Source organism: Coffea eugenioides, chromosome 1 (genome assembly GCF_003713205.1).
Source record: "Coffea eugenioides isolate CCC68of chromosome 1, Ceug_1.0, whole genome shotgun sequence".
NCBI lineage: Eukaryota > Viridiplantae > Streptophyta > Magnoliopsida > Gentianales > Rubiaceae > Coffea > Coffea eugenioides.
Window position 1 is genome coordinate 41255717 of NC_040035.1, and position 27733 is coordinate 41283449.

The 27733-nt window shown below is 36.7% G+C and overlaps 3 protein-coding genes across 3 annotated transcripts; all 3 read right to left on the reverse strand.

Moving 5' to 3' along the window:
• Nucleotides 1-183: 183 nt before the first annotated feature.
• Nucleotides 184-1354, reverse strand: LOC113772844. Its single transcript, XM_027317332.1, has 2 exons — nt 1118-1354; nt 184-763 (listed from the first exon to the last, which is right to left on the reverse strand). Exons 1-2 carry the CDS (start codon nt 1352-1354, stop codon nt 335-337), a joined length of 666 nt encoding a protein of 221 aa, XP_027173133.1. The 3' UTR covers nt 184-334.
• Nucleotides 1355-13367: 12013 nt separating this feature from the next.
• LOC113751823 (secoisolariciresinol dehydrogenase-like) lies at nt 13368-14362 on the reverse strand. Its single transcript, XM_027295977.1, has 2 exons — nt 14321-14362; nt 13368-14162 (listed from the first exon to the last, which is right to left on the reverse strand). The coding sequence occupies exons 1-2, from the start codon at nt 14356-14358 to the stop codon at nt 13382-13384; spliced, it is 819 nt and encodes a 272-aa protein (XP_027151778.1). The 5' UTR covers nt 14359-14362; the 3' UTR covers nt 13368-13381.
• A 7348-nt stretch (nt 14363-21710) lies between these two features.
• Nucleotides 21711-22896, reverse strand: LOC113772851. The gene is made up of 2 exons (XM_027317342.1): nt 22660-22896; nt 21711-22305 (listed from the first exon to the last, which is right to left on the reverse strand). The coding sequence occupies exons 1-2, from the start codon at nt 22894-22896 to the stop codon at nt 21877-21879; spliced, it is 666 nt and encodes a 221-aa protein (XP_027173143.1). The 3' UTR covers nt 21711-21876.
• Nucleotides 22897-27733: the final 4837 nt, after the last annotated feature.

The window sequence follows — 27733 nt, forward strand, 5'->3', positions numbered from 1 at the left end:
TGCGAATGTGCACCACACATTCTCATTTGATATCCGAAAGTGAGGCAATCATAAAATTGTCATTGTCACATGGAAAATAAGGGATTAATAAACAAAGATATATTTTTTCAAAGGAGCTATCTGTTTTACATCTACTACAATTCTGTACAGCCCTGTACATTTGTCTATATAGACAGCTGTAGGAATCTATTCTAATGGTAATGCAAGCTTCTTGATCTATCTATTACCTCCATAAAGTTGAAGGACATGTACGTACATGCATCCCAGTTTCTATACAGACTATTTTACAGGAGCTCCTTTGTACAAAGAAAGAGCTGCAATTGCTTTTCAGGAACTATCCAACTTGCACATACAAGAAGAGCGCAGCCAGGATTATGAGAGCGATGAAGAATACGGATAAACGCTCAGACCCCACGTTAGAGAATAATCTAACCAACAATTTTGGCTGCTGCTGCAAATCCGCATGACTGACGAGCTTGGGAGGGAGGTTAGCTTTGTCGACTCTGTACCTGTTAAGTGGATGAGCTTCATTGTATTCAAGTTTTTGCCTTCCCAATCTGAGCCTTCGATTTGCTGTGCCCTGGAAAGGAAGACTACAGGATGGGGTATCTTCGGCTGGCTGCTTAGACTTATTCTGCGACTCAGGTTCTGGTGCAACCGTTTGCAGGTGTTGTGGACTCGCGTAGATTGCAGAATCATCTAGCTGGATGATATCATCTTTCATAATGTCAGCAAAATAATCCTCTTCAATGCTGTCACAATCCTGGATCTCAGAGACACAGATAGCTAATAAGGGTCTTGAAGACTGAATAAGCATCTGGGCACCAATTAAAATAAAAATAAACATACTGCTAATGGAATAGCTCTTTTTTCTAGTGCTTTATCAGCATATGACACCGACTGAAATTTCGACCAGTTAAACAATGATATTATAGGAACCCGAGAGTAGTGTATTATATTATAGGGACCAGTTAAACAACTGAAATTTCGACCAGTTAAACAATGATATTATAGGGACCCGAGAGTAGTGTATATGTAACACAGAACAAACAATCCATTTATTGTGGTATAAATCATTAGATGCATCCCTCAGCCAAAAAAACATGCAACAGCATACCTTCTGGTGGCTGGAAGACGCGTAAGGAGACAATTCGTTGGGTACTTTATCATCACATTCAAATCCAGATTCAATCTGCTCAGTTGAATGCGAATTGTTGCTGCTACTACATTCCTTTGACCAGCAGTCGCCTAACATCAGAAGCATCAGTTTGCTCAATTCCGGATGAAGCAGTAGCATTGTTGTTTGCAGCTGATGGATGTCTGCCTTCTTGAGGTTTCCTTCGTGGTGAGTCATCTAAATGGAACTCAGTGTTCTTTCTAACGCGGCACACAACCATGAAATCTGTCAGGTTCTGAGATTTAGCCACCGGAGTATTGGCCGGAATCCAAAGAGAAAAAGAGAACGGAAATTGAGAAAGAAGAAGAAAAGAGAGAGAAAGGAAAGAGAATGTCTGTTCTGCAAATTTACCCAACAACCGTCAGTTACAAAAGGAGGGCTATTTATGCAATTATTTCTTATGAACTGCAATTAAGGACTAACTGTCAACTTAAGTCAACGACGTAGTTTCCATCCTCTACTACTTATACTTAAAACGCACATCTTTATGAATAAAATGTCAACCATTTTCTTCTTATTAGTGAAGTTCCTGACAATCCCTTTCCCTTAAGCAAAGCTTGTCCTCGAGCTTGGAAATCTGGAAACTGCTTGTCAATGAAGTCTTTGTCCTCCCAGGATGATTCTGACTCCGGTAAATGATTCCATTTCACCAAGTATTGAACAACGACCTGAGAGTGGCGCATGGTTGCTCTCCTTTTAAGAACTTTCTCAGGCTTAAGCAAACATTGACTCGCTGTATCCGATGCTGGTAAAGGGGGCTCAACAGATTGAACATTCCCCACCTTCTTTTTTAGCAAGGAAACATGGAATACAGGGTGAATCCAAACTCCTTCCGGTAACAGTAATTTGTAGGCCATTGCTCCCACCTTTGCAATCACTTGGAAAGGTCCAAAATACTTAGCAGTGAGTTTCAGTCTCTTTCTAATGGCTACGGTTTGCTGCCTATAAGGCTGCAATTTGAGGAACACCCAATTGCCCACTTGTAGAGTTCGTTCAGTCCTGTGTCTGTCGGCGAAATGTTTCATGCGATTCTCAGCCTTGGCGAGATTCTCTTTGATCAGGGATATAACTTGGAGCCTATCCTATACCATGCTAACTGCAGCAGGTATGACACTATCATGGAAAGGTCCCAATCGAATATGGTTTGGTTTGTATTCATATAGTGCTTCGAATGGTGTGACTTGCAAGCTAGTATGAAAATTAATAGGGTTAAATACCAAAAACCCCCATGTGGTTTGACTAATGTTCATTTTACCTCCCTATAGTTTGGAAACCTACAATTTGACTCCCCGTCGTTTCAACTAAAGTAAAAGTCTGACAGAAAACATCTAAACTAATGTCTGAAAGGAAAATGTCAAAATTGCCCCTTTATAAGGGTTTTGGGTTAAGTACCAAAAACCCCCCTGTGGTTTGTCAAATGCACACTTTACCTCCCTATGGTTTGAAAATATACAATTTAACTCCCTGTCGTTTCACCTAAAGTGAAAATCTAACAGAAATTCCGTTAAATACACTTTAGTTGAAACGACATGGAGTCAAATTGTAGATTTCCAAACCATAGGGAGGTAAAGTGAACATTAGGCAAACCACAGGGGGTTTTTTAGTATTTAACCCTTTAATATTATACCAGAGCTCAGCTGTAGGCAACCAGCTACTCCAATGAGAGGGATGCTCACTGCACATGCATATGAGGTAATTCTCCAGGCATTGATTTACTTTCTCACTCTGACCATCAGACTGAGGGTGGTAGGAAGAACTGTAGTGCAGGCCTATTCCTAACAAATTGAATAGTTCTTGCCGAAATCTGCTAATGAAAATTTTGTCTCTGTCAGAAATTATTGATTCTGACAGACCATGTAGTTTATACACATTGTTAAGGAAAACCTGAGCTATCTGCTGTGCAGTATATAGATGTGTGAGTCTTATAAAATGACTAAACTTGGTTAATCGATCTACCACCACCAAAATAGTGCCAAAACAATGAGATAAGGGAAGTTGCTCAATGAAATCCATAGATATATGCGACCAAGCCTGTTGAGGTATTGGAATAGGTTGTAAAAGTCCAGGGTAAGGAACATTTTCATGTTTGCTCCTTTGACAAACATCACATGATCGTACAAACTAAATGACATCCTATTTAATTCCAAGCCAATAGAATAGAGTCTGTATCCTGTGTAAACATCCCCTCTGTCCAGAATGTCCTCCCACTGCTGAGCCATGCAAGGTTTTGATCAGGTTGTTTCTAATATTGTTAGCAGACCCTTCGTACAGTCTTTCTTTGAATTTAAGCATCCCCTTATCCAAGTGATAATCTAAGTCTTCATTAGGGTCCAACAGTAGCTGAGCTATTTTCTATTGGGCTTCTACATCCCCATTATAGCTCTCAATAAGCTCCTGCATCCAAGCTGGTTGTACTGTGGAAATGGCACACATGTGGTGTGTTGCTGCATTGCTATCACTGATTTCTTCTACCTTTCTTCTAGATAGGACATCAACTGCTCCATTGTCTGATCCTTTCTTGTACTGTATCTCATAGTCTAGCCCCAACAATTTGGTGAGCCACTTGTGTTGCAGTGGATGTGTAAGCCCTAATGACAAAGAGATGGCCAACCAGGTAATGCTTCCATTTAGTTACAGCTAGCACCAGGGCAAATAACTCATTTTCATACACAAATAATCCTAGGTTCTGATTTGACAAAGCGTTGCTAAGGAATGCTATAGGGTGTCCTTGCTGCATCAGTACTGCTCTAATACCTACTTCACAAGCATCTGTTTCTATTACAAAAGGAAGATCAAAATCTGGCATGCTTAGCACTGGTGTTGTAGTCATAGCTTTTTTGAGGTCTTTAAAAGCTACCTGAGCATTGTAGTTCTATATAAAACTCTTCTTCTTGAGTAGCTAAGTTAGAGGCTTACAGATCATCCCATACCCCTTAATGAACCTTCTGTAATACCCAGTGAACCCCAAAAAACCCCTCAATTCCTTGACTGTGCTAGGGGTAGGCCAAGTCCTTATGCATTCTACTTTGGCTAAGTCCATGCTTACCCCAACATCAGAGATCACATGCCCCAGGTACTCTATGGATGTTTTAGCAAATGAGCATTTGGATCTCTTGCAGTATAGTTGGTTATCAGCCAAAATTCTGAGTACAATTTGTAAATGTTATGCATGAAACTCTAAGGTGGAGCTGTAAACTAGGATGTCATAAAAAAAAACCAATACAAACTTCCTCAAAAATGGCTGAAATATTCTATTCATCAAGGCTTGAAAGGTAGCTGGTGAATTTGTCAGCCCAAATGGCATTACCAGAAATTCAAAATGCCATGATGTGTTTGAAAGGCAGTCTTGTAAGTGTCTACTATTTTAACCCTCAGTTGATGGTAACCAACCCTGAGGTCTAGTTTGGACATATACTTTGTGCCATGCAATTCATCTAGTAATTCATCAATATTTGGGATGGGAAGCCTATCTTTAACAGTCAGCTCATTCAGTTTTCTATAGTCTATACATAACCTCCAAGAATTATCTTTCTTCTTAACCAACAATACAGGTGAGGCAAAGGGACTTGTACTGTGTATAATGATCCCATTGGTGAGCATCTCATCAACCTGTTTCTCAATTTCTGCTTTATGGGAGTGAGGGTACCTGTATGGTTTGAGTTTAAAGGGTTCAGCTCCTAGTTTAAGGATAATCTGGTGATCCAATTCCCTTTCTGGAGGTAGGCCTTTTGGAGTAGCAAACACCTGTGAATGCTGTTGCAGTACCCTTTCTATAGACTCTGGAATATTCTTCTCTTGATCCTCTTTGAATTCTGCCTGCAGTGTTGCACAGTTTCTTTGCTTCTCCTGAATGAAAGTTCTGAGATCTCTGCCTCTCACTAGCTCCATTGCAGGCTGATTAATGAAGCCTTGAAGGTGAAGTAATTCCCCTTACTACTGAGAGCAATGCTGAGAGTGTGAAAGTCGAAAGTAATAGGACTGAATTGATACATCCAATCCATACCCAGGATGATATCCCATCCTCCCAACTCCATTACCTTCAAATCAAACTGGAATTGGTAATCTTGTATCAGCCACGCCACCTTAGGACAAATTGCTCCACTGGTTATACCCGTTCCATCTGCCAAGGTCACAATGAAGGGACTTACATATTGATAGGGCAAATGCAGCAGATTGATAAGCCTGTGATGAATGAAGCTATCAGAGCTCCCTATGTCAGCTAGGATCTTAATTGGTAAGCCTTCCATATTACCCATCAACAAAATTGACTTCCTCTTTATGGCACCAGACAAAGCATTCAAAGACACCTCTGCAAGTTCACTTACTCTGCCTGTGTGTTCATCTTGCTCCCCCACTACATTCTCAAAGTTAGCCTCTTCCTCCTCCTCAATACCTAAACAGTTCAAATTCCCTGATTCATGCTGATGCCCTATTCCAAACCTCTCCCCACACCTGTAGCACAGATTATGTTTACGTCTGTACTGCAATTCTTCAGCTGAGATTCTCCCAATCTTCTTATGTACATACTCAGTTTTCTTGGTATTAAGGGCAATTGCAAGAAGCTTGTATGAATTAGAATGGCTCGGACCATTGGCATGATTCTTATACATCCCAAATTTAGGTTCTACTGCAACCTTTCCAGATGGTTTCGATTGTTTAGACTGAATTTCCAAGGCATATTCTTGTAATTTAGCCACTTCAAAGGCCTTTGGTAGGGATTGTTGTTTGAACATCTTCACCATAAGTTTGATTTCATCCTTCAAGCCACTAATAAAACTGGAAACGGAATATGACTCATCTAGTCTGGGATTCCTAGTCAGCATTAATGTTTTTAGTTCTTCAAATTTTTCCTCATATTCATCGACTGTCCCTTTTTTGTTGCAATTTATTAAACTCTTCTACTATGTCAAGTGAACCTTTTCCAGAAAACCTTTCGCACAACAGTTTACTAAATTCTTACCAAAATAACCCAGGCCTGGCTGCTTTCACCCCTTGGAACCAATTATCAGCTTTTCCCTCCAAAAATATTTCAACCAAATCTATCTTCTGGTTCACGAGTATTTGATAGTTCAAGAAATACTTTTGATATTTTCTCAGCCATTCTCTAGGGTTACCAGAAGAAAACATAGGTAACTTCAATCTTGGCAAATTAGGTACAAACATTTTACCTCTGGTTTCATGTGGGTGACCTGCCAACTCATTTGGAGTCATCCGTTTCAGATGTGCGGGCGGGGTTGGTTCTGGAGCCTCTCCGTCACTGTCCTGAAGTCCTTTCTCCTTCATCATCACCTTCAACAGTGCGTTGAACTTTTGCTCCATCTTGCTGAATTTCTTATCCAGATTCCCTACTATTGCCTCCAATCTGGAGTTATTGTGCTCCATTTCGTCGTGGAGTTTTTCCTGCAACTCGTTCTGTCCCGAAGCCTGAATTGCGGCCATGGTCTCTGCTATTTCTTGTAGTCTGCTATCCTATTTCTTAAGTTGGTTTTCCAGTGATCGATATCTAGTATTTTCTGCTATGGCAATATCTCAGTAGTCAAGGATCGGCAGCTCTGATACCAAATGTCAGGTTCTGAGATTTAGCCACTGGAGTATTGGCCGAAATCCAAAGAGAAAAAGAGAACGAAAATTGAGAAAGAAGAAGAAAAGATAGAGAATAACAGAAAAGATAGAGAAAGGGAAGAGAATGTCTGTTTTGCCAATTTACCCAACAACCTTCAATTACAAAACGAGGGCTATTTATGCAATTATTTCCAACGAACTACAATTAAGGACTAACTCAACTTAAGTCCAACGACGTAGTTTCCATCCTCTACTACTTCTAATCAAAACGCACATCTTTATGAATAAAGCGTCAACCCTTTTCTTCTTACTAGGAGGGGATCACCGCGCGATGCGCGGTATTAATTTCATGTTGCCCAGAAAATGCCCAGATTTTAAGTGGAGATATCATAAATCGTATTCATTGCATTTAAGTTATTTGGTTATAAAATGATTAAGCTTTTAAATAAGCAATGTTGTAAGAAAATGCGAGTAAATGAAGGTTTGCATCTAACATGGTGTCAAGAAAAAGATCAAAAAAAAAATAATTGAGGCGAATAAAATTAAAGCTCATCAGTATGATTTTGCTTCATGTAGAAATGGGATGAAGTGTTGGGAGAAGTAAATGGGAGATTCAAAAATATTAAACAATGACTAAACACTATTAATTTTTTCTATTATTTTGTGGAACATTGATTAGCTGTGGTGGTTTTAAATTTACAATGAGCATTAATTTTGATGTGGTTCAATCGTTTCTATATTGTTTATCCAATTCTTTGCATGTAACATGAACATCGGAACAACTAACGCAACAACTCTGGTCAGGAGAATGGAAGTGTAATACATGGTATGAAGTAGGTATACACTGAGAATGAAGGGGGTTCATATTTTTGAAAAAGGATCCTCTGTCCAACAATCTATCTTCACAGTCAATGGAAACGTTCCCTAATCGAAGTTTATTGTTGGGAGAATGAAATAACCAGTTGACAAATAGAAAGGTGGAATTCTTGGCGCACTTGAGTTTCATGCCATAACAGGCCATTTATATGAAATTAATTACTGATTAATTACTGATTATACGGAAAAAGGTAGCAAGAAAACGGTGAAAGCATGCAAATTGCCCAATTCTGGCCATCTAACTTCCAAATTGTTGTGATGACAGATGTTGAATTATTTGGCAATTCAGTGTCATTAAGAATACAACACACCGTAATTGGACAAAATTAGGAAGTACATAATAGGTCCAATATACACAATATGATGCATTGAAACAAAAGTTGTTCACTATCTTTGCAAACAAAACCTCTTAGTTAAAATGTAAAAGGTACATAATGTCTACAATAATATGTATCCAAAAATGAGGCTAATAAATAATCACTATAGATCCATGCAGGACAGACATAGAAATAATTCCAATCTTGATTCTAGGGATGCTTGACACTTCAATCATGATAATGCAAGGGAAACGGCAAGAGTTCTTTCACTCTTCGGGCTTTGACTCATTGCTAAGCCAAACAAATCATTAAGCATTCTCTCAAATAATTTACTTAATTTGAACTCAAGCCACACAATCAAATAACAGTAAGTATAAAGATATCTGATTGGGCCTAGAACAACAAAGCCTAAAGAAGTGTCAGATGTTTTAAATGAGGTCCTTTAATCTCCATATCTTGACTAATAACCTACACATAGAACAACAGAAACATATTCCAAGGAAAGTGAAGAAAATTCTCTTAACAAATTTAGCAAGTCAGCAAAATGTTGAACTCAAAGTCATAGCTCAGGAAATTCTCATCAATCCATTTTAGCTGTGAGGGGTAAAGACAAGTTACATTAAATAGCTATCAATAATACAGTCAACCAAACACAGTAGCTCTAGTATGGTAAAAGAATATTGAAATGGTCAAATAATAGTGAATTTCCCGAAGAATAGGAAACTTAAATGACCAATGCCTATCTTAGCGCCAAGTAACCCAAGGGTCTTTCTTGAAACTCAATCTCTAGCTTTTTCTTAACATTTTAATCATTACAGTAATGACCATAATGATTTCAGTATCAGTATTTCAACTTGCACTTTTTCGCACACCTTTCTTCTTTTCTTTTACGTCCCTCCTCATACTGCCAATGCCTCTAATCCTTTTTTCAATAAGTTTATACCTATAAATATTGAAGTTCAAGAAATGAACCCAAAAGGTTAAAGATGAAATATACAAATTAATTACCAAGTAAAACTTACTCTTAACAACAAAAGTCTAATCAATCTATAAAATTAATCAATGAAAAGAAACTAATGATTCGTTATTAAAAGCCCATCAAAAGAAAATGACATTTTCACACTTCAAAATAGTCTATCTAGATAGCCAAATAAGGAACCTGACATGCTATGGAGTTCCAAATACAGATGTGCATAATATCTGCACAGCCAAGTCACCTAGTTTAAGATATTCTCACCTATCAATTAAACAGAAACTCAATTAATTAGAACTTATACTATCATTAAAACCCAAAAAAGGAAAAACAACAATAAAAGGTGAACAAACACCTACTTAAAGGCTATCTTCACCATTTGTTTATTCCTGGACCACAAATAAAGATTGCTTCTTCCTGTAGTGGATACCAGAAAAAGAAGAAAGAAAAGGTCAGAGATAAAAATCTGATGGGGAAAAATTTATCCCTGAGAAACTGCAATGGCAAAGTACCTTCAGTTGTGTAGACAATCATCTCTCTCATCTTACTCTCAAACATATACTACTTTAGAAATATTGACTTGTCCTAAAAGATGCAGAGACAGAAATTGCATGAAGACCAGGTCCTATATTCAGTGAAAAAACAAGAAAAGAACAAAAGGATTCAACTTTTAACTGAGCAAAAAATGATTCCTAAACCAGCTTAGAGGTTTCTTCGGAAAATCTTTAAACTTCTCTGCAAAAGTGAAAGTGAAAAGTCTTAACCTTGACCCTTTTGTTCCATATTAGTTAATGTTATTTATCATCTAACTTCTGATTTAACAGATGCACTTGATATAATTTTGGCAGATTTCATTTTGACAGGTAAAAGGATTCACTCAAAGCTAGTATTTAAAAGAAGAATATTAAAATCTAAAAAAAAAAGGCCCAAAGTACCGTGAAAAAAATAGGAGCAGGAGTTTTACCACAATTTTTTGCCATCCTCCAGAAACCTCTGTCATAGAGGGAAAGAGGGAAAGGTCACAAATTGAAAAGGAAAACAAACCAGAGCAAAAAACTTGTGGCCTATAAAGTTTCTTACCACAGAGGTTGTTCTTCCTTTTCTTCCTTACTCTGTAAATATGCAAATTGTAATATGAGAGTATAAACGAAGTAAAAAGACGAGAAAAATCACAGATGAATATGCGCCAAGAAAAGAAGCAATCAGTGTTTCTATAATAAGGGCTCTAGAATGCATAGGTGTTTTAGAAATTAAATGCTTCTAGAATACTTTAAGAAACCACTATAACTCATACTTTCTGTCAAACGGCACCAAAAAAACGTTTACAGAGGAAAACATTGATGTTCATGCCTATTTTTTAGCTAAAACCTAATAAATTCATCTTCCTTTCTATAAAAATAATAGTATAATCCAATAAACTAAAAGACAAAATAAAAACTTCAAGTGATTTGAGAGTAGAGACCGAAATTAAAAGGACAAAGTTTTTATTGGCAAAAAATAAATAAACAAATAAATCAATAGATAAATAAAGCAGAACAGACCTTTGGAGGACAGAAAAGGATGGAATATATCCACAAGTACTTGCCTTTGCATCCCATAAAAGTTTTCATCTTTTTCCTGCAAAGATAATACTATAAAAATGAGGAAATTGGATAAATAAAACATAAGAGACATAAAATAAAAAAAAATCTTAAGATATAAAGATTAGAAGATTAAAGTTCTTATCGCTAAGAAAATAATTGAGTAACAGAGATATTAAACCAAGCTTTATTAATTATTAAGCAAATAAAGACCATTGGAAGAACAGAGAAAAGTTGAGTAAATCTACAAGTTATTTGTAGCTCATCTCATCTAAAAAGATCAGAAACAAAAGCCAGAAAATTGAAGGTCATCTGTGGCTGTTGTTGACCTTAATTTTTAGAGAAAACAATACGGAGAAAATCGGAGAGGTATGGAAGAAATGTTGGTCCACTGGTGAGTTTGATAAGAGAAGAAAGTAAGTGATAGGGACGGAGAGTGTTTACCAAGCCCTAGTCCCAATCGTACAGAAATCAGAGGAGGAAAAAGATAAGAATTTGATGGTAGTAATCCTCGAGCCACTAACCAACCTTCAATTGATGTGATATTCTTTGCTACTGAACGTCTTAGATTGGATCCAGTGGATAAAGAACAAACACATATAGAAAAGAGAGTTCGTGTAAATGAAAAATCGGAGGGGTAAACCAAGGGACTAAAACCCAATCAGACGAAAGAGAGAGAGGAGAACAGCGATGAACAAGGGAGAAAGAGAACCCTTCTAAATTGTGATGTATCGAGCCATGCGCTAGTCCCATCCTCGGCAGAATACGTCAGAAAGAAAGAAAACCCTCCAATATTTCTCTAGTTGGGCACGTGATTTTGGCATGAGGAGGACGGCCACATTTTAACCAATGACAGTTTGACACATCAGCAGACGACCACTCTTTTGCCAAAACTCATTCGTGCTTTTACAATATAGGTAGATTAGTGAAGTTTTCTGACAAAATCCTGCACCAAGAAAGAAGAAACCCATATAATATTTAAGGTGCTTCATCCTATAAAAGGTACTTAATAACTAAGGCAATCAGGAAAAAATGCTACATAAAAAGCACCATTTAACCTGTGACTTTCCACTCATGCAATATTCGTGCATTATCCATTCGGTCCTTTGTCCTTTTGGTGCCCTACCAGTGTGAAACACCAAAGTTCTCTTTGTGCCAATTATAGTCGAACCTGACTTTATTATGAGCCCACATTCCTCATGGCAGACAAATCTAGAGTAAACAGCTACGTGTAAATTTCCACTAATCATGAGTGTTGAACCTTAAGAATGGGCCCAAAAATAAATTTCTTGCAAAATTTTCTAAGCTCTCTATTTCTTTATTTTGCTATAAATACAATCTAAGACTCAAATCTAGCACTCAATTACCTAGAATTTGTAGTATTTAACTATCACTTTTTTTTTTTTTGGATAGTTGAATTGTTGTGAAGAGTTGGCAAAGAATAGAATTGGTCTAAAGAGTGTTTGGTGGCTTTTGCTAGGTTAGCTTTTTATTTATTGTTTCTTTGTTGTCGATGGTTTGTTTGGTTGTTGGTTAGTAAGAGATGTATATCAGATTCTTGAGTTACATCACAATGAATAAATGAAGTTGAAGAAGGATCCAAATCTTGGCATACTTTTATCAGCCAAATCACCTCGAATGTCAGCAAGGACTACTGCTGCTCCATGTTTAGCAAAAAGTCTAGCAGCGGACTTGCCAATTCCACTAGCTGCACCAGTGACCAAACCAACCTTGTCTTCAAGCCTGGAGCAAGAAATACAAGTTTTATCACTATATGCAGATATCTAACCCCAGAAAATATTACAGAAAACAGAGAGCAGAAGAAATTTCATGTTGAATTGGTTGTAACTAAACTTAGCAAAGATGATCAGATGCAATCACTATTTAAACGATGGGTAAGTGCTTTACCTTCTCAAAATATTTGAGGCCATTGACATGCCAGCCATGGCACTAATGCTAGTGCTGTCTATGGAGTAGTACTACTAGTTCTCATGTGAGCCATGACGAGGCTTATATATATAGTTGCAAAATAATTGCAAGAATTATGTAAATGGTCTCAAGATGGTAAAGAAGTAGGGTCTAAATCAAGCCCCAAAGTGATTATTGATTGGACGGCCAAAGCTAAACTAATTGGAGAACAACAAATTCAAATACTTTCTCAGTAATCAAATTTATTTGTTTAACACTCACTAAAAATTGAGTTTAAATGTATAATTATTTTAAATGGGTATAAATGAGTGAGGCGAATCAACCCACTGTTCATCAATTAAATGGGTTTAATTGGGTACCCATTTAGACCTACTCAAAATTAATGGGTGGACGGGTTATTGATGGGCGGGTTTGGACGAGTCAACACATCTACTTAAAATATGCACCACATCTTACATTAGTTTCAGATTTCAGCCAATCTATGATTTGCTTTGTTGCCAATAAGAATGGAAATAGACATCAAACAAAGTCACGTTTTCAAGACTCGGTAAAGGAACCATTCGCAACCAATGGAATGAGAATTTGTTGCAAATCAAACATTGGCAGGGGTTCTGGACTAACTTTTAATCTCACGCTGAATGAATCATCAAGCTCCGGAGGTGCAAATATCGGGCCCATAGAGCAGGTTTAAAGATGAGAAAACAGATTTAAGGTCAAATCAGAGAGGATATCTTTGTAATAAAACTAGAAATTTCCTTCTTCTTCACTTGTGAAAGTACAGAGCATATTGCTTCTGAACATAGATTTTTTTTCTCAATCTAGTTACATCTTTGACTAATCGAATATCGTGACTGGAAATTCTTCAGTGGTTCATGAGAAATTCAGAAGTACATATTTCAGACTTTTGCATAGATAAAAGATTCTTAGATCATTCTCTGCATCCATTCTGCAAAATAATGAAAACTCCTCATTTTTGTGAGTTCTCATACATACACATAGCTGAATTAACAATACTGTAGCCTCCATCAACCACAAGGTTGTGCCCACTGACATATTTGGAGTCATCACTTGCCAAGTAAAGAGCTGCATCAGCTACATCTTCTGCCTTCAGTTCCGCACCATCCAGAAACTTATATACTTTAGAAACTCCACCATAGATTCTTTCGACGACATCCGCCGCCAAAGGCGTGGGAACATAGTAGGGCGACAGACAGTTCACGCGAATGCCATATCGTCCGAGATCAATAGCAGTATTTCTTGTTAGGCCTACCACAGCATGCTTTGAACTCACGTAAGCATGAGGAGCACCTCCGCCTAGGGTAGAACATACACTTGCTGTATTTATTATACTGCCACAGCGATTATGAATCATCACTCTTGCAGCATGTTTTGCGCCTAAAAATACACCTACAAGGTTTACGCTGATTACGCGTTCAAAATCAGATTTTTTGTCGTCAAGAATGTTGGATGTGCCTGATCCCGCTATACCAGCATTGTTGAACATGATGTCTAGCTTCCCATACTTAGAAACTGTAGTGTTCACTGCATTTTCTATATCAGATTCTTGAGTTGTATCACAGTGAACATGTGAAGCTGATGAAGGATCCAAATCTTGGCATACTTTCTTGGCCAAATCATCTTGAATGTCAGCAATGACTATTTTCGCTCCATGTTTGACAAAAAGTCTAGCGGTGGACTCGCCAATACCGCTAGCACCACCAGTTATCAGTGCAACCTTGCCTTGAAGCCTAGAGCAAGAAATACATGTCACTATTTGCAAATATCTTTAAAAGCCCAGAAAATATTACAGGAAACAGAAAGAAGAAATTCATGTTGGATTGATTATAAGTAAAACTTTACAAAGATGATCAAATTCAATTACTAGTAATGATTTGTAAGTGCTTACCTTTTCATAATATTTGAGGCGATTGCCATGTTTGCCATGGTACTAATGTCAGTGTTTGTCTATGTAGTACTAGTAATTCCCATATGAGCCATGATGATGAGGCTTATATAGTCACAAAACAATTGCAACAGGTAAGTAAGTAGTCAGGAGATGACAAAGAAGTGGTCTAAATCAAGTACTATAAGTGGTTATGGATTGGACAGCAAAAGGCTTAATCAATTTATAAGCGTGCTAGATGTGTTCATTTTCAAATCTTCAACAGAAAGATGAATGTAAATGTACAAATTGGACCTGGATCGATTTTTTTTTTCTTTTCCGTTTTCCAGGTTCAAGAGGTAACAGTTTGAAGTTGTGATTGAATTCGTAGAAATCTGGTGTTCATTCCGCTTCTTTTCGGTTTTGAGCCACGGCACCCTGAACAACAACACAGCAAGTACATACAAACCAAAAATCCAGGGGGGAATGAACCCGTACCCTTTTGCCTTGATGTGCTGCAAGCCAATTGACTCTTACTTTCCACTTTTGGTTTCTTTTTTTCCCTCTTTTCTTCTGTGTTGGAGAGTTTGAATTAGTCTGCTTTGAGCCTTTTCTTTATAAGTTAATTTCGTAAGCACTGACGATAACACCAGCGTATACATACATTTAAGGACCATTAATGTCTCGATTGTTAGTGTATATAACTAATTTACAGCATTAACCTCCTATTTTTTAACATCTAAACCCGATTCTTCCCAAACCCCTAGTTCCATGATCCAACGCGAAGAAGAGAATAATTCATCGATCCAGCTAGAAGTGGTCAAATGGTTGATAAATGATGTTTCTTTAATGGACAGGGGATAAAATTAATGGTACTGAATTGACTGTGGATATGTCATTCATAGTTTTCCTACATTCCCTTTAGTCGAATGAAATCAAATCAAACACGTTTTTAGTCTATGCCAAATGAACATGAACATGAACGTATACAAATTTAACTTGTCCTTCTTTGGGTTGTAAGTGAGGGGGTTCAAACCTCACTTGAAGTAAAAAAAATCTAAAGATAGTGTCATAACATTTTCTTGATCTAGTTGGGTCTGTATATTCACTAGCCCTAATACAAGCCTCTTTAGGCTCCTTTAAAAAAAAAAAAAGCAGCCTTTTCCAATCTGGCCAGTTTCTCTGAGCTGCAGAGGAAAACACGAAGAGGGAAGGTACAACTGAGTTGAAGTATGATTAATGCAATTGACATGCTTTTACTGAAGCTGATGTACAAATTTTAACTCAACAGATTTAGTTTCTCAAGTGAAAAGGGTCAAAAAAAGGGGAAAAAGTTCCATAAAGAGTTTCTTTTTTATGGGTTCTAGATATTGATAGAAATTGAATAAGGGAGTGGAAATTCGTGAGAATAAATTATGACATTGTGAGTGTGTCTCTGAATATATGTTGTAAAGTAGAAGTCTTGAAGGAGAAGGAGATCCTAGGGAAAGATTTTCTTTTGAAGAAAATGAAATACTAAGTGAATAGATAGTTTTTAATTCTAGACAAGTTGATGCACTAGATTAAGTGGTTGAAAAAGAAAAATACTATGTGAACAAATAGTTGTTTAATTCTAAAGTGGTTCAATATTACTCTATAATAACAAAGGAATACAAATCTAATTGTAATTCAAAGCTAGAATTTTGCGTTAGGTTCAATTAAATTTGTATCCAATTAAGATGACTTCTCCACTTGTGCATTGTGTTAGTAAAGATTTCTAGGACAGTTTGTTTTTCCTTTGCTAAAAAAATAAAAAACTATTTCTCAAAACTAGTTTTTTTTTTCAAAACAAAATTAGTTTGTTAAGTAAATCAATTTATATTAACCGAATAAATACAAGTCTGTGTTAAACTTTACTATGACGTGCAATGCATTTACTTTTTTCTAGTCAAATAAAAATGTCTTAGTCTACGCCAAATGAACATGATGTTAGGCTAATTTAACTTGTTCCTTAATGCCTTTGCCGATCTGGTCAGTGTCTGTGGGCTGCTGATGCGAGGAAAACACGAAGAAGAAAGAAACAAATTAGACTGAAAAGTGAATCCAATTACTCGATACTCGAATTGACTTGTCTTGATAAAAGATTGTTTGAGTTTGGTTCATCAACTAGTCAAATTAAAATTGAACAGTATTTTATGTTTGATAACATTCAAACGCAATATAAGAGGTTGTTCAAATTCGATACAGCTAATAAATAAGACGAGTTTGAATAAAATTTTAAACTCGATAAGCTAATCGAACAAGTTTGAACACTAAGGTGTTCGATTTGATTAGATTCATTTATACGCCTTCAATTAAGAAAAGGTATGATTAGTGCAATTGATATTTGTTTTTAGCCTTTTAGCGAACCTGATGTACTTGTTAGTGCAATTTGACATTTTCTTTTACGAAGTTTGATGCATAATTTTAAGGTAGCGGGTGGTCTCATATAGGACTGTCAATGGGGTTGGGCCAGCCCGAGCTCGGCTCGTTCGGCCCGACAGAAAACCCGATGAGCCCGATCATTTAGTGAGCCGGTCTGAGCCTGAGCCTAAAAATTAGGCCCGAATTAAATGTGAGCCGAGCTTGGGCCTTATTAGGCTCAAACCCGATATAGGCCCGGCCCTTTAATTACCTATATATATATAATATTTATATCTTGATATTATGTATAATTATATATCCAAATATATTATTACTAAATACTAAATATATACATAAATTACAAAACACAAAAATACATCTAAAAACTCTTTCATGAGCTTTCTTGAGAGCCAATATTGGTAATGCATAACTAAATCTCTAATTTTTCTTATTGGTTGAGTAAATTTTTGTATTGGCATAATATTGGTTGATTTTTTTTTGGTCTACAAACACAAAAATCATCAAGCATATTTGGATTTAAATCACAAGATTATAAAAAAAGTTTCAACTTTTAAAGATGTATTGGCTTATGATCGCATGTTTTATTACTATTTTTCATGCATTTTGAATGGATTAAATATAAATATTGTTGAAAATTTTTTGGTTTATATACGTTTTAAGAACTATTATTTGTTCATGTTTAGTTTTAATATTATAGTCTTGTAAATGTTAAATTAGTTTTACAACTTAATAGTTATAGTAATTATATTAAGAAAATTAAGGAGTAATAAGTGAGCTTGGGCTAAACCCGATTAAGGCTCACAACCCGAATATTATGTGAGTTGAGTATGAGCTTCACATTTACGAACCCGAAACTCATAGCCCGAAGCCCGAAAATGATTCAAATTAAATGAGCTGAGCTTGAGCTCATCAAAGCCCGGCTCATTAGGCCCGATTGACAAGCCTGGTCTCATACTCCCATACAAAGTTTGTGTACATGAACAAAATTCACAAGTGCCATAAGATAAAATTCACGTGTACCTAGGGATGGCAATGGGCACCCGCCCCGCGGGGGGCTACTGGGAGGGGGTGGGGCGGGGGGAATTTTTTTTCCCCCCGCTTAGAAACGGGGCGGGGGGCGGGGGAGTGTACCCCCGCCCCGCCACCCTCTTTAAAAAAATAAATATATAATTATATATATAATATATAATTTAATTAGTTACAAACTTATGATAATGATATTATTAGTTATATGTATTATATAATATCTATTAGTATATATGATATTATTAATTATACTAATAATTATATATGTGTACTAATACAAATTATTAATTGGTTATACTAAATTTACTAATACATTTTTACTAAATCCCTAATTACACTTAATACAATAACATTTTTTTCTTAATAAAAGCACAAGCACAATAATGAATTAGTGATTGTATTTGTGCCAAAAGTGAAAACTTGACTACTTTAGTTATATTTATTTCATCATGTTGGATTGTATTCAAATAATTTTTGTTTGATTGTTTTTATAAGTTTCAATTGTAAAATTACAATGAATAATAATTTGATGATTTGTTGATATTTTAGTATTTGATTATTTGCTAAAATTTAACAACAATAAAATTATATAACAAATTAGGGCATCGCAGGGTGGGGAGTTTGTAGGCAGCGGGGCGAGGGATGGGGGAGGGGTCCCCCGCCCTGTTGTACCATATCGCACAATTAGACATCAAAGCACAAACCGCAAGTGGCAAGTTTTTGAAGTCATTTTCACCCATTTTGGTCTTATTACGACAAGAATATTTGACCTTTTGAGCCAAGTCCACAGCCAAAAGTCAGAGTTTATATCTACACTCTCTATAAAAGCATGAATAGTCTAGGTAAGTGGAATCCAAACAAATTTTGTCTTAGTTTTGACTGTGCCCAAAGCACTCTTTTCTCAAATAATTAGGGTTATTTCATTTTAGTTATGGTACTAATTAAATGGATGAAACATCACTAATTGATTCGATAATATTAGTAATTCAATTGAAAATTGAAACATTACCAATTGATTAAATAACTTCAGTAATTCTCTTCTCCAACTTCTCATCTTCTCCAACTTCTGTCTATTGCTCCTTTTCTCTGAATCCCTTCCTCTTTGGGAGCGAGACCATCATGGTCTCCTGGATCTCCCTCCCATAGGTTTCATTTTTGTTATTTTCTTGATAAAGTCTCCTCTAGATTTTTTTAGTGGGTGATTTCTATTTCTCCTAAGGTTCCTAGTGAGAATTTTTGTTCTCCTAGAAGTTTCTAGTGAGATTTTGTGTTATTTTTCCTTATTTTGTTGTTTAAATTTGAATTTACTTCAGATCTGAATTTATTTTAAAATTGGGTCTATGTCGACAGATCTCATCATATTTATTGGAACTTACAACTATTGATTAGCAGATCTGACGATTGCAACATGCACAGAGTGGGTTGCAGCGATTTATTTTATGAGGAGGTGATTTTAAAAGAGAAAAATGCAGTTTTGGTACCTAAACTTTGACGCACGAGCAGTTTTAGTCCCCAAATTTTGGACGAAAACAAATTTGGTACCCGAACTTTCAAATTTTGAGCACATTAAATACCCTTGACGATTTTTTCCCAAATTGTTACCGGAAACATCCATGTGACTGTCAGGTGTCCGGCGAAAATGGAAAAAAAAAAAGGTCAAAATGCAGTTTTGGTACCTAAACTTTGACGCATGAGCGGTTTTAGTCCCCAAATTTTGGACAAAAACAAATTTGGCACTTGAACTTTCAAATTTTGAGTACATTAAGTACCCTTGATGATTTTTTTCCAAATTGTTACCAAAAAAATCTATATGACAGTCACGTGTCAAGCCATAATTGTATTTAAAAAAAGGCCAAAAAATGTCAAATGCCATTATAATACTAAGTATGAAATTTAAGGACTAATAGCGTAATAAAGAAAAAATTCAAGGGCTAAATAACATCACATAAGTCAACAAAACCCAAGAACCGATACAAATGAGCTCCAATTCCAGTACATTAATCTAAGAATCAAGTCACAAAATTTGTCTGGAATTGGAGCTCATTTGTATCAGTTCTTGGGTTTTGTTGACTCATGTGATGTTATTTAGTCCTTGAATTTTTTCTTTATTACGCTATTAGTCCTTAAATTTAATACTTAGTATTATAATGGCATTTGACATTTTTTGGGCCTTTTTTTATACAATTGTGGCCGGACACGTGACTGTCATATGGCTTTTTTCGATAATAATTTGAGAAAAAATCATCAAGGGTATTTAATGTGTTCAAAATTTGAAAGTTCGAGTACCAAATTTGTTTTCGTCAAAAATTTGGGGATTAAAACCGCTTGTGCGTCAAAGTTTAGGTACCAAAACTGCATTTTTGGCCTTTTTTAATTCCATTTCGGCCGGACATGTGACTATCACATGGCTTTTTCCGGTAATAATTTGGAAAAAAATCGTCAAGGGTACTTAATGTGCTCAAAATTTGAAAGTTCGGGTACCAAATTTGTTTTCGTCCAAAATTTGGGGACTAAAATCGCTCGTGCGTCAAAGTTTAGGTACCAAAACTGCATTTTTCTCATTTTAAAATTGATGGTATTTTTTAAATCTGTTCTTAATTTCTCAGGTCTTTTGTATCTGTTAAATTGCAGATCTACTATTTTAGTGCATGTTTTATCTGCCATTAGGCCAACAATATACATCAATCGTGTTAGCAGATTTCCAGCAATCTGTTAATGTAATATATTTTGTTATAAAAAAATAAATTTAGTAATGAAGATGAGAATTTCTATCATTTAAAACTATTTATCAACCTTTACACTCCATTTTCAATTATTTCTTGTTTAAAGCAAATGAGAAAATGTTAAATAGCCACAGTTTAAGATTGTCGTATATTAATGCCAAAATACACAAGCTCTTAGCACAAATCAAAAACATGCAAGGGAAAAAAACTTTATTGACTTGAAAAATCTTTATAAGAAGATCAGGAGTCAAGTTATATACTTTACATACAAATGAAAAAAAGCACAACAGAAATCCCTTGGACTATTTACACCCTTATCAAATAAAGAGCAAAAAGGGGCCGGGGAGGGATGGGTTGGATGATGAGAAAAGGTAGTGTAAATGAAAAGTTCATATTCGAATCCTCTCACTTGCACTAAAAAAAATTCAACAAAAAAAATTGCAAATAGTCCAAGTTCTACAAACATTGCATCTCAATTATTGTGATTCAAATTCATCATAAGAATAGAAAAGTTAAATTGACATGACAAACAACAAAAGGAAAAAAACAAATGAAAAAGTAATTTAGTTTTAATTGAGATTATGGTTGAGCTTGGCCACATCCAATCAAATAACAAAACTGTTCATATACTTCACCAGTAAACAAGTGACCATTAATTCTATTTCAATGCCATATTTCTTTTTCCTTTGAGAAAAAAGGATAAATTAGATGTATATGTATTCAAAATAAAAATATATAATAATAAATTAAATTAAAAAAAAAAGAAAATAATTCCATAATTAAAAAGAAAATATAAACAATCACTCTAAAAATTATTTTTATAATTTAAGTCTTTACTTTACTAATATTTATCAATTTTGTTTGTCACTCCCAACTCGACATGTGCATGTTCATTTCTCGTGGAGAATCAATACTTGTATGTTAAAGTATGAGATAGGATTTATCTGGAAAAGAAGTCAAAAAAAAGTTCAAAAAATATTCCCATCTAAGATTTCAAAATTTTAAAATGTTTTTACAATAATTGATTAAATGAACTGAAATGTATAAGAAATGTACAAAGCGCATGAGATATTACTAGCAATCATAAGTTGCCTGCGAAATGTGCACCACACATTCACATTTGATATCCGAAAGTGAGGCAATCCTAAAATTGTCATTGTCACATGGAAAATACGGGATTAATAAAGAAAGATATATTTTTTCAAAGGAGCTATCTGTTTTACATCTACTACAATTCTGTACAGCCCTGTACATTTGTCTATATAGACAGCTGTAGGAATCTATTCTAATGGTAATGCAAGCTTCTTGATCTATCTATTACCTCCATAAAGTTGAAGGACATGTACGTACATGCATCCCAGTTTCTATACAGACTATTTTACAGGAGCTCCTTTGTACAAAGAAAGAGCTGCAATTGCTTTTCAGGAACTATCCAACTTGCACATACAAGAAGAGCGCAGCCAGGATTATGAGAGCGATGAAGAATACGGATAAACGCTCAGACCCCACGTTAGAGAATAATCTAACCAACAATTTTGGCTGCTGCTGCAAATCCGCATGACTGACGAGCTTGGGAGGGAGGTTAGCTTTGTCGACTCTGTACCTGTTAAGTGGATGAGCTTCATTGTATTCAAGTTTTTGCCTTCCCAATCTGAGCCTTCGATTTGCTGTGCCCTGGAAAGGAAGACTACAGGATGGGGTATCTTCGGCTGGCTGCTTAGACTTATTCTGCGACTCAGGTTCTGGTGCAACCGTTTGCAGGTGTTGTGGACTCGCGTAGATTGCAGAATCATCTAGCTGGATGATATCATCTTTCATAATGTCAGCAAAATAATCCTCTTCAATGCTGTCACAATCCTGGATCTCAGAGACACAGATAGCTAATAAGGGTCTTGAAGACTGAATAAGCATCTGGGCACCAATTAAAATAAAAATAAACATACTGCTAATGGAATAGCTCTTTTTTCTAGTGCTTTATCAGCATATGACACCGACTGAAATTTCGACCAGTTAAACAATGATATTATAGGAACCCGAGAGTAGTGTATTATATTATAGGGACCAGTTAAACAACTGAAATTTCGACCAGTTAAACAATGATATTATAGGGACCCGAGAGTAGTGTATATGTAACACAGAACAAACAATCCATTTATTGTGGTATAAATCATTAGATGCATCCCTCAGCCAAAAAAACATGCAACAGCATACCTTCTGGTGGCTGGAAGACGCGTAAGGAGACAATTCGTTGGGTACTTTATCATCACATTCAAATCCAGATTCAATCTGCTCAGTTGAATGCGAATTGTTGCTGCTACTACATTCCTTTGACCAGCAGTCGCCTAACATCAGAAGCATCAGTTTGCTCAATTCCGGATGAAGCAGTAGCATTGTTGTTTGCAGCTGATGGATGTCTGCCTTCTTGAGGTTTCCTTCGTGGTGAGTCATCTAAATGGAACTCAGTGTTCTTTCTAACGCGGCACACAACCATGAAATCTGTCAGGTTCTGAGATTTAGCCACCGGAGTATTGGCCGGAATCCAAAGAGAAAAAGAGAACGGAAATTGAGAAAGAAGAAGAAAAGAGAGAGAAAGGAAAGAGAATGTCTGTTCTGCAAATTTACCCAACAACCGTCAGTTACAAAAGGAGGGCTATTTATGCAATTATTTCTTATGAACTGCAATTAAGGACTAACTGTCAACTTAAGTCAACGACGTAGTTTCCATCCTCTACTACTTATACTTAAAACGCACATCTTTATGAATAAAATGTCAACCATTTTCTTCTTATTAGTGAAGTTCCTGACAATCCCTTTCCCTTAAGCAAAGCTTGTCCTCGAGCTTGGAAATCTGGAAACTGCTTGTCAATGAAGTCTTTGTCCTCCCAGGATGATTCTGACTCCGGTAAATGATTCCATTTCACCAAGTATTGAACAACGACCTGAGAGTGGCGCATGGTTGCTCTCCTTTTAAGAACTTTCTCAGGCTTAAGCAAACATTGACTCGCTGTATCCGATGCTGGTAAAGGGGGCTCAACAGATTGAACATTCCCCACCTTCTTTTTTAGCAAGGAAACATGGAATACAGGGTGAATCCAAACTCCTTCCGGTAACAGTAATTTGTAGGCCATTGCTCCCACCTTTGCAATCACTTGGAAAGGTCCAAAATACTTAGCAGTGAGTTTCAGTCTCTTTCTAATGGCTACGGTTTGCTGCCTATAAGGCTGCAATTTGAGGAACACCCAATTGCCCACTTGTAGAGTTCGTTCAGTCCTGTGTCTGTCGGCGAAATGTTTCATGCGATTCTCAGCCTTGGCGAGATTCTCTTTGATCAGGGATATAACTTGGAGCCTATCCTATACCATGCTAACTGCAGCAGGTATGACACTATCATGGAAAGGTCCCAATCGAATATGGTTTGGTTTGTATTCATATAGTGCTTCGAATGGTGTGACTTGCAAGCTAGTATGAAAATTAATAGGGTTAAATACCAAAAACCCCCATGTGGTTTGACTAATGTTCATTTTACCTCCCTATAGTTTGGAAACCTACAATTTGACTCCCCGTCGTTTCAACTAAAGTAAAAGTCTGACAGAAAACATCTAAACTAATGTCTGAAAGGAAAATGTCAAAATTGCCCCTTTATAAGGGTTTTGGGTTAAGTACCAAAAACCCCCCTGTGGTTTGTCAAATGCACACTTTACCTCCCTATGGTTTGAAAATATACAATTTAACTCCCTGTCGTTTCACCTAAAGTGAAAATCTAACAGAAATTCCGTTAAATACACTTTAGTTGAAACGACATGGAGTCAAATTGTAGATTTCCAAACCATAGGGAGGTAAAGTGAACATTAGGCAAACCACAGGGGGTTTTTTAGTATTTAACCCTTTAATATTATACCAGAGCTCAGCTGTAGGCAACCAGCTACTCCAATGAGAGGGATGCTCACTGCACATGCATATGAGGTAATTCTCCAGGCATTGATTTACTTTCTCACTCTGACCATCAGACTGAGGGTGGTAGGAAGAACTGTAGTGCAGGCCTATTCCTAACAAATTGAATAGTTCTTGCCGAAATCTGCTAATGAAAATTTTGTCTCTGTCAGAAATTATTGATTCTGACAGACCATGTAGTTTATACACATTGTTAAGGAAAACCTGAGCTATCTGCTGTGCAGTATATAGATGTGTGAGTCTTATAAAATGACTAAACTTGGTTAATCGATCTACCACCACCAAAATAGTGCCAAAACAATGAGATAAGGGAAGTTGCTCAATGAAATCCATAGATATATGCGACCAAGCCTGTTGAGGTATTGGAATAGGTTGTAAAAGTCCAGGGTAAGGAACATTTTCATGTTTGCTCCTTTGACAAACATCACATGATCGTACAAACTAAATGACATCCTATTTAATTCCAAGCCAATAGAATAGAGTCTGTATCCTGTGTAAACATCCCCTCTGTCCAGAATGTCCTCCCACTGCTGAGCCATGCAAGGTTTTGATCAGGTTGTTTCTAATATTGTTAGCAGACCCTTCGTACAGTCTTTCTTTGAATTTAAGCATCCCCTTATCCAAGTGATAATCTAAGTCTTCATTAGGGTCCAACAGTAGCTGAGCTATTTTCTATTGGGCTTCTACATCCCCATTATAGCTCTCAATAAGCTCCTGCATCCAAGCTGGTTGTACTGTGGAAATGGCACACATGTGGTGTGTTGCTGCATTGCTATCACTGATTTCTTCTACCTTTCTTCTAGATAGGACATCAACTGCTCCATTGTCTGATCCTTTCTTGTACTGTATCTCATAGTCTAGCCCCAACAATTTGGTGAGCCACTTGTGTTGCAGTGGATGTGTAAGCCCTAATGACAAAGAGATGGCCAACCAGGTAATGCTTCCATTTAGTTACAGCTAGCACCAGGGCAAATAACTCATTTTCATACACAAATAATCCTAGGTTCTGATTTGACAAAGCGTTGCTAAGGAATGCTATAGGGTGTCCTTGCTGCATCAGTACTGCTCTAATACCTACTTCACAAGCATCTGTTTCTATTACAAAAGGAAGATCAAAATCTGGCATGCTTAGCACTGGTGTTGTAGTCATAGCTTTTTTGAGGTCTTTAAAAGCTACCTGAGCATTGTAGTTCTATATAAAACTCTTCTTCTTGAGTAGCTAAGTTAGAGGCTTACAGATCATCCCATACCCCTTAATGAACCTTCTGTAATACCCAGTGAACCCCAAAAAACCCCTCAATTCCTTGACTGTGCTAGGGGTAGGCCAAGTCCTTATGCATTCTACTTTGGCTAAGTCCATGCTTACCCCAACATCAGAGATCACATGCCCCAGGTACTCTATGGATGTTTTAGCAAATGAGCATTTGGATCTCTTGCAGTATAGTTGGTTATCAGCCAAAATTCTGAGTACAATTTGTAAATGTTATGCATGAAACTCTAAGGTGGAGCTGTAAACTAGGATGTCATAAAAAAAAACCAATACAAACTTCCTCAAAAATGGCTGAAATATTCTATTCATCAAGGCTTGAAAGGTAGCTGGTGAATTTGTCAGCCCAAATGGCATTACCAGAAATTCAAAATGCCATGATGTGTTTGAAAGGCAGTCTTGTAAGTGTCTACTATTTTAACCCTCAGTTGATGGTAACCAACCCTGAGGTCTAGTTTGGACATATACTTTGTGCCATGCAATTCATCTAGTAATTCATCAATATTTGGGATGGGAAGCCTATCTTTAACAGTCAGCTCATTCAGTTTTCTATAGTCTATACATAACCTCCAAGAATTATCTTTCTTCTTAACCAACAATACAGGTGAGGCAAAGGGACTTGTACTGTGTATAATGATCCCATTGGTGAGCATCTCATCAACCTGTTTCTCAATTTCTGCTTTATGGGAGTGAGGGTACCTGTATGGTTTGAGTTTAAAGGGTTCAGCTCCTAGTTTAAGGATAATCTGGTGATCCAATTCCCTTTCTGGAGGTAGGCCTTTTGGAGTAGCAAACACCTGTGAATGCTGTTGCAGTACCCTTTCTATAGACTCTGGAATATTCTTCTCTTGATCCTCTTTGAATTCTGCCTGCAGTGTTGCACAGTTTCTTTGCTTCTCCTGAATGAAAGTTCTGAGATCTCTGCCTCTCACTAGCTCCATTGCAGGCTGATTAATGAAGCCTTGAAGGTGAAGTAATTCCCCTTACTACTGAGAGCAATGCTGAGAGTGTGAAAGTCGAAAGTAATAGGACTGAATTGATACATCCAATCCATACCCAGGATGATATCCCATCCTCCCAACTCCATTACCTTCAAATCAAACTGGAATTGGTAATCTTGTATCAGCCACGCCACCTTAGGACAAATTGCTCCACTGGTTATACCCGTTCCATCTGCCAAGGTCACAATGAAGGGACTTACATATTGATAGGGCAAATGCAGCAGATTGATAAGCCTGTGATGAATGAAGCTATCAGAGCTCCCTATGTCAGCTAGGATCTTAATTGGTAAGCCTTCCATATTACCCATCAACAAAATTGACTTCCTCTTTATGGCACCAGACAAAGCATTCAAAGACACCTCTGCAAGTTCACTTACTCTGCCTGTGTGTTCATCTTGCTCCCCCACTACATTCTCAAAGTTAGCCTCTTCCTCCTCCTCAATACCTAAACAGTTCAAATTCCCTGATTCATGCTGATGCCCTATTCCAAACCTCTCCCCACACCTGTAGCACAGATTATGTTTACGTCTGTACTGCAATTCTTCAGCTGAGATTCTCCCAATCTTCTTATGTACATACTCAGTTTTCTTGGTATTAAGGGCAATTGCAAGAAGCTTGTATGAATTAGAATGGCTCGGACCATTGGCATGATTCTTATACATCCCAAATTTAGGTTCTACTGCAACCTTTCCAGATGGTTTCGATTGTTTAGACTGAATTTCCAAGGCATATTCTTGTAATTTAGCCACTTCAAAGGCCTTTGGTAGGGATTGTTGTTTGAACATCTTCACCATAAGTTTGATTTCATCCTTCAAGCCACTAATAAAACTGGAAACGGAATATGACTCATCTAGTCTGGGATTCCTAGTCAGCATTAATGTTTTTAGTTCTTCAAATTTTTCCTCATATTCATCGACTGTCCCTTTTTTGTTGCAATTTATTAAACTCTTCTACTATGTCAAGTGAACCTTTTCCAGAAAACCTTTCGCACAACAGTTTACTAAATTCTTACCAAAATAACCCAGGCCTGGCTGCTTTCACCCCTTGGAACCAATTATCAGCTTTT